Source organism: Alosa alosa, chromosome 14 (genome assembly GCF_017589495.1).
Source record: "Alosa alosa isolate M-15738 ecotype Scorff River chromosome 14, AALO_Geno_1.1, whole genome shotgun sequence".
Taxonomy (NCBI): domain Eukaryota; kingdom Metazoa; phylum Chordata; class Actinopteri; order Clupeiformes; family Clupeidae; genus Alosa; species Alosa alosa.
Genome location: NC_063202.1, coordinates 30,117,862 through 30,130,491, shown reverse-complemented (window position 1 = coordinate 30,130,491; position 12,630 = coordinate 30,117,862). Strand labels below are relative to the sequence as shown.

At 46.2% G+C, this 12,630-nt stretch overlaps 1 protein-coding gene across 1 annotated transcript; it reads right to left on the bottom strand.

Moving 5' to 3' along the window:
- Positions 1 to 480: 480 nt before the first annotated feature.
- On the bottom strand, positions 481 to 11,622 carry hnf4b (hepatic nuclear factor 4, beta). The gene is made up of 10 exons (XM_048263623.1): positions 11,017 to 11,622; positions 8,636 to 8,801; positions 7,822 to 7,916; positions 6,468 to 6,571; positions 5,089 to 5,244; positions 4,131 to 4,218; positions 3,865 to 4,017; positions 2,755 to 3,078; positions 2,288 to 2,410; positions 481 to 1,304 (listed from the first exon to the last, which is right to left on the bottom strand). Exons 1-10 carry the CDS (start codon positions 11,129 to 11,131, stop codon positions 1,174 to 1,176), a joined length of 1,455 nt encoding a protein of 484 aa, XP_048119580.1. The 5' UTR covers positions 11,132 to 11,622; the 3' UTR covers positions 481 to 1,173.
- Between the last annotated feature and the right edge of the window lie 1,008 nt (positions 11,623 to 12,630).

Here is a 12,630-nt window from a genome sequence, read left to right as displayed (position 1 = left end):
CAGAATACTTTTGAACAACTGCATACTGTGTATACAACGCACACACGCACACAGACAGACACACAGACAGACAGACAGACAGACAGACACACACACACACACACACACACACACACACACACACACAGCATCTATTTATAACATTCGTTTTTTTTTTCAGTAATGCATACACTCAATCCTGTGTTTATTTTCCAACAAACACACATTTATCTGAATTAATCCTCTCGGGTCTGTTGTGTTGAATTTAGTATTGCTCAGTAATGGCATGCTCAAAACACATTCCTGTTTTGGTGTTCTGCTTCAGTAGTCGAGTTCTCTGTAAGATGTTTGTTTGTACTGTGGTTTTAAACTTTGTTGTCTGTCTATCTGGATATGGTTACAGATCTGCAGAGCAGGAGCAGCTGTGGGCATTTTCCCAGTGGGCTGATAGCGCCCTCTAGTGAGCAGTAGTGTATCCTACAGGATGAAATGACCACAGTCCATAGATAGTGTTGCATTTATTATCTTACTCCACAGAGTCCTCTTTTTCCTTTTAATTAAAAACATTAACCATACCCCGAAAATATTGGTCAAATTGTGCTTGAAAAACAAGGCTTTGAGCTGAATTTAAATCTCGTCTCAAATAAACAAGTTTGGTGTATGACTTTGAAGACATTGAAATAATGGAACAACTACACAAACATAGAGTCATGACATGTAACAAAAATCAGAGGAACCTGACTTTCATATTTTCCCTCATGACTTAGTTTGTGATTGGGAAACAAAATCAAACATTAGCTTATATTATGATGGTAGGAAAATCTGTCATGCAGCAATATCTCTGCCACATCACCACTCATAAATGCTGCCATAAAGTCATTCACTAGTTATATGATAAGGCTAGCCGTGTCTTTTTAAGACCCCCATGCTATAAATGTAAATAAGTATTTATTTAGAATATAGTTGACATTTCTACTAATCATTCATTGAATAACACTTGAGTCACTGATCAATGATTCTCTGAATCAGTGGTCATTGTTGCCCTGTTGCGTATTACTGACACATGCTTGTTAGGCTGATCAGTGGCTGACTTCATTTGTTATCAGTCTTCTGGTGCAATGTGAGCTTTTGCATATTCAGGTGTTTTTGTGTCAGTGTGTGTGCACATGTTTGTGAGTGTGCGTGGTTGTTTTCTCAGAGGCACGTGTGCCCAGGTGGGATTGGCATGCTGTTTGGCATCTCTTGGGCCATGCCTGCGTCTTCTCCTGGTCTGTACACCTCAGTGCCAGTCTGCGTGGGTAGTACCATTGGAAGACCTGGCAAAGCTGTCCGAAAGAAAATAAAGGGAAGTTGGCACTAGCTGATCGATGGGGTACATTCAAGGTTTAAAAGTATGGAGCCTTAGCAGCTCAATGTCATTTTAGCTTTTGGATGGTATGCATGTCATGTGAATAAACATGAATGTTTCCCATCAGATTTATTGTGACTGACTCCTGTTAATGGGTCAGGAACTTGCAACACTCCACTGAGCAGAATAGGACCAGTAATCGGCAGAAGTCAAGGAAAATTTCTGCAGAGCTCATTGCCTCTTTTGCCATGTGTATCTCACATTCCCAGGACTGTGGCTTTGGTCTTGCTTAAGGGTCAAACCACCCATATTACACTTAAATGTTGTATGAAACTGGTCTGTTTGTAAGGAATTGGGTGAAGAGAGGCAGCAAGCTGGGTGAGGGGCGTTAAGTTGGGCTTACACTGTACTGATGCAAGGGCAGCTTAGGTAAGAGTTGGTTGGAGGGAGGGAAAAGCTGCCTTTCTGTTGTGGACTAGAGCAGCTCGGGGACCGTGAGCTCACTGAGCTGTCAGTCCATCTAGTGAAAGCTTCATCAGTCAGAGAAACCCCTGAGCCCCTCCTGTGTGGGGATGATGTCTCTCAGACAAATAAACAGGCTCCTTCTCAGAGTCTGGAGCAGACCACCCGCAGGAAACCAGAGTCTGAGGTTGCATGCACCTGTGGACTAGGCCACTGGGAACAGGTAGCGTGGCAGATTCAGGGAACTGAAGATGTTTTCATATGGTGGCCGTTTTATAATGGCAGGTTTGTATACAAAACTTGTCAGCATTCACGTTTTGACCAAAATGTAATTGAAAGCCATTTCCAAGATGTTCAGTTTCACTGAATGCAATATTTTAAATGTGCTACACATCTATACATAATGCACAGTGTTTTCACTTGGATATGTATTATTGAAGGTTTGGAATTGATTTAATGAATGTCTATGTAGAGAAGCTCCCAAAATGGCTTACTTACAGTTTGGTACTGGCAGAATTACAGAGATAAATTGGTTTGGCAGCATCTCCTGGGCACCAAGGGGACCACAGGCCAAGGCAGGGTCTCCAGAGGACATGAATGAGAAGACATCGGCGTTACTTCCTGGAGTTTGGCAGAGAGAGCACAGAACAAGATTCACGTTCCTTTCAGGAATCCGATTATCAGATGAGTTTGAGATTCACTACAGAGATGATTGAGTGGTGTAGGACGTGAAACGGGTAAAACACACTACTCATTCATTTCATTTTAGGGTTAACGTTTGCGTGTCACTTGCGTGGTTTCTTGCTGCAAAATGTGTCGCAGGTGTGCCGAACACACATTTTCACATACTGGGATCTTCTGGCATCTGCCACTGGAGGCCATTTCAAGCAAGGCATAGAGGCTGTTTGAGCCTGTGGTTGGAGCCTGGGCGAGGGTGTGTGAGTAGGAGCGGAGCAGTGCAGTACCTTGCTGTGGGCCTTTGGACTGGGCCTGGACCCCAACTCCGACCCCGTCCCCAGCTCCGATGGAGGCTCCAGGGCCGCCCCGGGCCCCAGTGGCCCCTTCTCCCAGCAGCATCTCTAGCAGGAGGTTGTCGACGGCCGCCTCCCCGAGCAGGCGTGCCAGCTGGAGGGTCTCGACCATCTGCCAGGCCACGCTCTGCAGCGGTGGCAGCATTAGGAGCAGCTCCCCGAAGCGCCCGCGCTGCTCATATGTGGCCTCGTCCAGCAGCACCTGGGCCTGGAAACGGACTTGCCGCACCGCCTGAGGACTTAGCAGCCCTGGGCAGTCTGGCAGACGGACACGTGAAGACACATGCACGGACGCATGCACACACACGCACACACATGCACGCACACGCACACACACACACACACACACACACACACATTACAACACATTACAGACAAAATAACATGTGAATCCGAACATTGTTGCCATGTACATCTCATTTATTTGAAAGATGCCCTTAATAGAAGACACTATGAGACAGAGTTCTGATCTGATTGTGATGTAGTTATTAACTCCCTGTAATACCTATGGGTAGTCATGGGCCATTTTTGGAGGGATGGATGGCACTTGGTGGACTGAGCTGAGCCCAGCAATGTTTGTTTGTGTAGCTAGTCAACACAGACTGGTCCTCACACTGGCCTGACAGTTTGGCGAAGGCCAGTCTGTTCACTTGACCTGGCCCCGGTGGTATAATCAGACCGCTTAGCCAAGCGGCTATAAAAGTCCAGAGACCAGCTTTCCCTGCCAGCAGCCTCACAGATATTAATAGTTTTCCACAGGACGCGATGAAAATGTACCACCTAAGCAAACTCAGGCATGCCAAGGGGGGGTTATTGGGGAATAGGCTAGTTCATTACAGAGGACACCATCTTTTATGTTAAGATGGAACACAAAGATGGTGTATGTGTCTATTGTGAGACCCCAAACACCAGAGGACTACCGGGATACACTGGGAACACTGAAGATGTGTCAAAGTTTGTGCATTGCCAGATGTTTGAAGAACTACAATTATGGGTGCAAGGGATTGACTGAGCCATATGGGTGCAATATCTCCACTGACAGACCTGGGGCAAAGAAGACGATGGCTTTCAGACAGGCGAACTCCATGTCGGTGACATCCAGCTCTCGCAGCGGCCTGACAAGCTCTTCCAGAATCCGGGCCGCCACTTTGGACACCTCCATCTCGGGTCCGTTCACTGGGATGATGAAGTCGTTTCCTGCGTGGAGAGAAAACCACAGTGGAAACCATCAGGGCCCGAAGAGTGGCCCCGAAGATTCTGGCTGGATTGACTCTGCCTGCTGGCCAAGCTAAACGAGAAAGCTCACTTACCCAGAAGGATGATGTCATTGTAGGGAAGGGAGCGGCGCGCCACGCCAAGGATGAGATGCTCGGCAGAATGGGCTCTAAGCAAGGCCACCTGCACTCAGACACATCACAGACACGCACACGCACGCATGCACGCACACACACACACGCACACGCACACACACACACACACACAGACAGACAGGGACGCTTTCACACATCAGTGCAGAGAATGACCAAGCTTCTCTCAAGTAGTCCAGGGACCTCTAAACGGCTGCCGACATGCCTCGGTTTAATGCTGACTGGCTCATCCATGCCGGAGAGATGCCACACAGTGACGTGGCACAGTGCTAAAAGTAGCATAACATGTACACAATGACCCTCATTTATCAATCGAATGTAGAAACCAGCGCAGATCTAAGCACAGGAATCATAAATACAACAGGGCTCATGTGTGATTCATGAAGTGTTCATATCACTACAATTCCAGGATAAGAATAAACGGGTGTTGGTAAATGTGGCGGCTGAAAACAAGAGAAATTTAAATATCATACCCTTTATATATTATCATTTTAGAGGCCTCGCCCCTAGAATTTACAACATAGAGGTGCTTCCAAAACTTGGAACTTCCAATACATACAAAAGAGAAGTATTTCTGAACTCAAGATGTGTAACAGACTTTGTTTTGCAGACAGAATGCATCATGTGCTGCAATGAAATGCATTCATCGCAAAACCGTATGACACATAATATGCCATTTGACCCATAACTCTCCAACTTTTCAATCATCTGCCTATTCTATTTATATATGCTGCACCGTAAGACCATCCCAACTCGAAAACTTATGTACACAAATTGAGACTTGACGTGACTTGACGTACGCCTTTTCTCTGCTTGTTTTATGTTGTTTGTATGTTTGTTTCGTAGATGAGGTATGTAAATGTGTGTGTTTGTATGTGTGTTTGCGTGAGTGCCTGCCCACCCTGTCGTCCACCGGCAGCTCGCAGAACTCAGGGATGCGCTTTGCCCACTCCACCAGCAGAAGGAGCTGCTGCTTCATGGATTCACATACATCCCCTACGCGGGCAACCTTTTTCATGCCTATGTTACAGGGGATGCCAGGGACTGAAGACAGGAACTGGAGAGAGAGACAAAGATGAGAGAGAGAGATGAGAGAGGGAGAGAATATGAGAATGGGGAGAGAATATGAGAATAGGGAGAGAGAGGGAGATGAGAATAGGGAGAGAGAGGGAGAGAATATGAGGAGAGCCTCATTCACATGACATGACACAGCAGAACACACAGCACAGCACAGATGAGAAAGACCAAAGCATGAGTACTAGTCTTTTGCAGCAGCATTATAATTTCCACACACCAGCATACTGAGGACAACCCCATCATGTTAATGGCTGAGCAGTTGTCATTGATTCCAATGGCTAAGCAATGAGCAATGAGGTCACTTGGAGACCAGGAGTCTTGGAGCATGCAGGTGTGTTTGGCTGTCTGATTTAAGAGATCACAGAGAGGCACAGATGGGCAGAGAGATGTTGCATGAGGAACTTACAAGGGTGGGTGTGAAGTGCAATGATTGCAGCAAGGAAGTGATGTGTGATATATGACTAGTGTGACTAGCATGGCTGAGAAGAAAAAGAACTTGTCGAAAGGACATGTCAAGGCTGACTGTATGAGAATAGGAAAGCGTTCGAGGTGTTAGAACAGGAATAGCAAGAGTAGAAGGCGAGAAATGGGTGAATGGTCACCCCTCTTCCCCCGTACCCCTTGGCTGTGGCTGCCCTGAACCCGTTTGATAAATCCAGCTGGCGTGCGATCAGAGTTTGGTGGTGCTCTGGCAGCGTAACGCATGACACATTGCATGAGGAGCAAAGCCCAATGGAAACCAGCTCAGCCTTGTTTTGTGCCCCATTTGTCAATCATCCAATTAATTTCACTGCATGCCTATGGCATGCAAAGAGGAGGTCTGGTTGTTATTATGCATTTAGAGCAAATTGAACGCTGGCACAGACTCCAAGCCTGTGCAATGCAATTAAATAGGCAGTGATCAAATTGAGTCCCTGGGCAATTTGACCGTTCTCAGACATAACCGAAGCCAGGAGTCCATAGTTAAGATTTCCAGGGGACTCAAATGGCTGCCTGTCTTAGTGAGGCCTGAAGAAAATACAGCCTTGGCCTCTCTCTCTCCCTGCATCTCTCAATGACACTGATAATTCAGAGTTGTATTAGGACTTCTCAGGCAAAAGGGAAATAGGCAAGAGCGAGTCTGTGGTTTGCCTCTGCCCTACCTCCCTGCCTCCCCATGGGGAGATGTGATTGTGTAGTGGGGCCCAGGTGGTTGAGGCCTACCTGATGTGTGCTGGCTTCTGCCTGCAGGAGCATGTTGATGGACAGCGTTCCCAGCCTCTGTCCGTCTCTCTGACCGCTGATCCGGTCCCGCTCATTCTGGACAGCTGCACACACGACATGGAGGCACAAATGAATGTTATTGATTGTTTTTTTGTTCTTCCCCTTGTGCTTTCATGTCTTAACAAGCGCTACTTTTCTTATCCCCCCCTAGAAGAACAAGAGAACATGCATACAGTACATGTGGCCTGGGACCCACCCCATTCCTATGAAATTAATTTAACGTGATCAGAATATGTGCAGTCAGCTCGTGCTGTGCTGTGGTGTGCTGCGGTGTGGTGTGCATCCCCTCAACAAGGCCAGACAGTGAGGCCCAATCTGAAACCAATTAGTCATCTACAGCAGATTTCTCGCCAGCCAGCCAGTTAAGTTCCTATTAGTCCCGCAAAATGGCACTTGTATGGCACAAACATAGCCTCCCTCTCCACTGCCTGCTGGTAGGTCTGCAGTGTTCCAGTCTTTGCTTTTTCTTTGAAGGTTCTGGTTGAATTTTTGGACATTTCATTGGAAACTAGTTTTGGCATGTTCTGTTATCATTTCAATTTGATGGCTTTCATGATGATATAAGACCTACCAGATAGGCTACAGTTCCTGGAGTAGTGAATATATTGGGTGTTCTGTCTGCCTTCTTTGAAAAACCTCTCCACCACAGTCTGTCTGTTACGTAAAGCGCTCCAGGACTGTGAGTTATAAAGTGAGTTTCTCTGCAGGGGGAAAAAAAGACCCTAGCAAATATTTGCCCAAACTGAGCCATGTTAATTATTGATGTGAACAGGCCATTCATTGCTCTCCAAATCTCGTCTCTCTTCTGGTGATTGGGAGCAGTCGGTGGGAGATAACGACTAGCATGCATATCGTCTGTATGGCCGTAGTGCTCCAAGAGTGTGGGGTGCAGGGTTTCTCCCCTTGGGGCACACCACCCCTCAGAGCGCAGCTTGTTCAGAGCCACCCCCCACACGCACACACACACTCACACACACACACAGACACCCACCCACATAAACACACACACACACACACACTTCTGCAGGTCTTATGTAATATAGGCAAACACAGAGAGCTGTACACTTGGCCTGTCCAGGCTTCTGTGGTCAACAGATGTAGCTGGATGCCAAATTTGGTGTGTGTGTGTGGGGTGGGGGGGGTAACAGGATGTTCCATTAACTTTGGAAAGAAATTTACAATTTTCTTTACCTATCATCTCTGGATCCACAGTCATCACATGAAACATGTCTAATTCTCTGTAGTTCTGAGAATCATACTTGTAAGGCTGTAATGGTGCGATCGAGTTTCTCACCTTCTTTTCTCATGCCGGCCCTGAAACACTTCCTGAGCCGGCAATAACGGCACTGGTTCCGCTTGTCCTTGTCCACCACACACTGTCTGTTGAACCTGTGGGGGCAAATACACACACACACACACACACACACACACACACACACACACACACACACACACACACACACACACACACACATGCACACACAGACACAGGCTGACTATCACATGAGCAGGGGCATGTATGGACCCTAATGAAACACTTCAGGTGTCATACTCAGGCGTCTGTTGATTTTCTTTCTCATATTGCCAGAGATTGTTTGAGTCGGGCCTATTCTCTGTCTGCCTGCACAGACAGACCTTCTAGCACAAAGACAATTTGCCTCAGACACACAGATCACATAGGAGTCTGAAATTAGATGGACCTTGTCAGATTGAACACCTTCAGGTGTGAAACAAACTTCCCACATTTTGTTCTCTCTCATTGACTCAAGGTCCAGGCCAGCTGTAGTATACATGTGACTTTGATGTCTTACTCTACATTAGATGTACAGCATCATCTGGAAAAGTCAACATTTATAATTACGCATATCTAAGTAAAACATGTATAATGTAATGTAATGTAATATAATTAATTATTAATTTCAAATAATAATATAGGATGTGGAAAGTACCACAAATGTGGAACATTGATCAAAGTGCTGTTTTGGAGTATTCCTATTGAGTTACCAATCCAGTGGCAGCTACCCTGTTGAACTGAACTGTTGGAGACATGGGTGTTATGGTGTCTGCCTGATTGGATTGGTCTCCTCCCTCACCTCACCTGTCCTCACCTGCACGTGTAGGCGTGGTTCTTCCTCACACTCCTGCGGAAGAAGCCCTTGCAGCCGTCACAGCTGGCCGCGCCGTAGTGTTTGCCCGTGGCCCGGTCTGCACAGATGGAGCACAGGCTGCCACTGCTCGGGGGCAGGGATGGCGCCGGCCCTGGCACCAGTGGCTCTGCCATTGTCAGGAAAACAGACACGTGCTGATGGGTGAGTTCACCTGTTGGGTTACACCTGTACTGCACTGTGCTGTAGACACAGGGTCAGATCTCTAAGTAATGTTCTACAAGTATTATTAAGTATCTACAAGTATTATTACTAGGTAAATATCCATTAATAATTTGTAATTTGGTATCTCTTTGGTGTCCTAGTAGATTAAAACCAAATTCTTTGTAAGTAAGACAAACAGCATACAGTATATTTATGTTAATGAAAACAAAATCCCTGAATGAGTCAATAGGAGGCAATCTAATGGAATGGAATCTAATCGAGGATGGCTATGACTTCAATGCAACTGATTAGTTTGAGTGATCTCCAGGCATTTACAGGGAGAGCAATTAGAGAGTTCCTTTGCTTTTGACAAACATACTCTCATCCCTACACACATGCACACACATACACACACACACACACAGACACACCCACACATACTCTCACTCTCACATACCGCAGTACCACACAGGCAGACACGCGTTTGTGAGCGCATATGACATCTGTGTGTGTCGCCTGAGCTGTGTGGCTTTATGAGAGCGGCAGTAATAAAAGGCTTATTGGTAGAGATATCACCAACCTCTCTGCTGGCCCGCTTCACAGGCCTCTAAGGACTTGCGCTCCTTATTACTTGGAGAAAGAAGAAACTCCCCATTTAATTAAACCAGTCACAGGTCAGTGGCAAGCCAAAGCCGGCGCAGCCATTTTGTGGTTAATTTCGCTCTGCAAGCTTGCACAGTTTTAATTCAATCTGCCGGTGACTGGGGCTAAATTGCACTCTGTCAGTATTCAAGCAGCCCTGGATTGGCTCAGACAAACTGGTCACCATCAAACATGCTGTTTATGTAGCTTATCTGGCGGACAATGACACTCAGAAGTAATGTATGTAAATTGCACTATTAAGAGTTTGAGGAAGTGAACGGGAGAGGATTACTCTTCAACGTGCTGAATGCTTTTCTAGGGTCAAAGTTTTGTTGGATTGAATTAAGTGATTACAATGCATCCACCAGCTGTCTCTCTTTCTTTCCCTCTTTCTCTCTGCATTTGTAAGGGAGAGTCCTGGTAATGTGCGCAGCTAAAGGTGCCAGAAAAGATTCCCTGATTCAGCAAGTCTTCTTTCCTAATGACAGCAGAAAATGAGATTATGGCTGACAAACAGAGAGTGTGGGGGTGGAGTATGCATGCACTTGTGTATCTATCTGTGTGTTTATGTGTGTGTGTGTGTGTGTGTGTGTGTGTGTGTTTGTGGTGGGCTGCCAGTGGGGGCTCTGACTTTTGAACGGAGCTCTCATGACCAGATAATAGCCGTTGTATTTTTTGAGCAGCTTTTTTCTTCGAGATACGGGTCGGGTGTCTTTGGAAGGACACCCTCCCCTGCCCTCGTGTGCCATGAGAAAATGCCAGAAAAATCCCTGGGTGTGTGGGAGTCGTAATGTGAGGCACAGAGAGTGGTTAAGCACATGTTACTCTTGGCCTGCTCCTCAAAGGCTCCGGACGACCTCGCATTAGTCTGACAGACAGGCAGACTACAGACAGACTACTTTTCATTTTTTTGACCCCGCTAAATATGTCACTAAAAAGCACTGTCTGATTGCAGCTGTGGGTGTGTGTTTAGCTCATAGCTAATGTTACTCACACGCTCTCTGTGTGTATCCACGTGAGAATACCAAGATTATGGATAATAACTTGAATGCAGGTTATTGTGGTCACTGATCATCAGCTGTTATTTTGCAGTGAGATTGGGAAGCTTTTCAAACGATTCACCGAGAATTATTTCCCATGACAAAATACTTTTCGTAAGCGCACAAAAGACATATTATGAATGTGAAGCGTGTCATGACCATTACTCTCGCCCAGCTCATTACCATGTCGCTGAAACATAACCCTACCTTTTAGTGCAGCCTGAGGTCACCTGACGAACAAAATACAATATGAGAGACTCATGCTAATATAAACTGCCGTGGCAGGCTGACCATGTTTACGAGACTTGGTAAGTAAACTGTATGACAGCTGGAATTACTGGAGCTCTTTTACAGACTTTCATCACACAAACCCTCCACTGGCTTAGATCTTTGCCATTAGGTTGAAGAGTAAAAGTTGTCCCATCCAGCGGTCATGACTCAAGACATGTCAGCCTGTCCGTCAGTCTGTCTGGGCTGGGGTCACAGGGTCAAACATACCTGCCTCTTCAGGAAGTGCTCTCAAGCTGTCAAACTCCAGCATGGTGTAGGATGGCTCCAGGTTCATGCCATAGTCATTGGTGTCCAGGTCCAGCCCAACTCTGTGGATCCGCATGCTGTGGTGCGCTGCTCCCTGGCTACAAACAGTTGAGCACAGGGCCCAGCAGTGACCTACCTTACTCTAACAAGGCCAGTGGGCAGATTTAAGGACCACTGTGACCCAAATCAGCCTTACTCCACGGTTAATCCTCCGTTACACCTCCTCACTAATGAATTACTATTAACTCACTCTTAGTGAATTAAACTCCTCTCACACTATGTGCCTTCCTCCTTCTTTGGCCTACATCAAAAACTAGGATTCCCATACAGACATTAGTGGCGACCCCCCTCAGTCCTCTGCTGTGGAAAGATATATTGCTCTGTCACATACAGCTGACTGTTCTCAATGGTAAAAAGACCTTTGGTCAGAGTCGTCCTCATCCAGTAACTTTCAGTATGACAAAGATGGCCCATATACAGGGACTGATACCCACGCGGAGAAACAAATAGAAATGGAGGGGGAGCAGGACAAATAAATAAGAACATAGGCACCCAGTGAGATTCTGCTAACTGTTTGCCTATCGGTTTGCAGAGTTCTTATCAGTGTTGAGGGTAGTAGCTATAGGGGGAGGGATTTGTAGATTTCTGGCACATAAAATCACAGAGGAAGGAAGAGAGAAAATACAAAAACAGAAAGAGTTTATAGGTTTAAACAGTCACAACATTTCAATGCAAAATCAATGTGTAGTATTGTGCTAATCTGGCAAAGCAAATTTGTTGTTTTTGTTAAAAAATGTCAACAAACTCAATTTTAACATAACAAAAAATGGTTGTGTTGCTTCTCTTTAGCCACTGGGGGCAGTATTTAACAAGCTTAGCATCTAGAGACTGGTGGCAGCCGCACCTACGCCTCTACATTGAGGGGGCAGGACAGACTGCCTTATCTTTACCTTTGCCCCCTGCACTGCTTTGGCCAAAAGCCGCGTGGAATCATAGATTGAGGTTTGCATGATGGCTCACCACAGCACACAGAGCCTGCCCCTCTCCAGGCCTAACTGATGTAGATAACACTCATGGACATGCCCTAATCTGTGTGCGTGGAGTTAAGGAGGGACTGCGGATTTGTTTGATCACTTTGCTCAATGTGCTGGTTTAGACAGATAGTCTATTGTTCAGCTCAACAGTAGCGTATGGCCAGCGCTGCTGAAATACTTCTCCGTTCTGGTCTGTTCCTGGGCCTTGTTAGGGATGGCTTAGGATGTGCAGTAGTCCGCTGAGGCCCAGGAACCGTGGATGAGCACAATGGTCAGCAGTGTCCAAAAATGGAAAGAGATCTCTTATTAATGTCCTTCATTTTTAAGAGCAAAAATTCCCAGACATCCATAAATTCTGATGTCTGGGTCACAGCATGTGAAAAAAAACGAAGAAGAATGAATGCAGAAGCCAATTCTTTGTGAGTGTACGGCATCAGACTCTATCCAGCGCCTCTGCAGCCAGAAGCCTGTGTGTGCCTGTGCATTCAAAACAAGTCTTGAGCTGAAAGTTGGCGATTACTCTATACCAGTGATGTGGTTG

What these genes read in the sequence shown, in the direction of transcription:
- hnf4b (XM_048263623.1), bottom strand. Translation starts at nt 11,131, where the DNA reads ATGCGGATCCACAGAGTTGGGCTGGACCTGGACACCAATGACTATGGC. An exon ending in AGCACTTCCTGAAGAGGCAG is followed by an intron (nt 8,802 to 11,016) that starts GTATGTTTGACC and finishes TGACAATGGCAG; the next exon opens with AGCCACTGGTGCCAGGGCCG. An exon ending in CAATGACATCATCCTTCTGG is followed by an intron (nt 4,018 to 4,130) that starts GTAAGTGAGCTT and finishes CTCTCCACGCAG; the next exon opens with GAAACGACTTCATCATCCCA.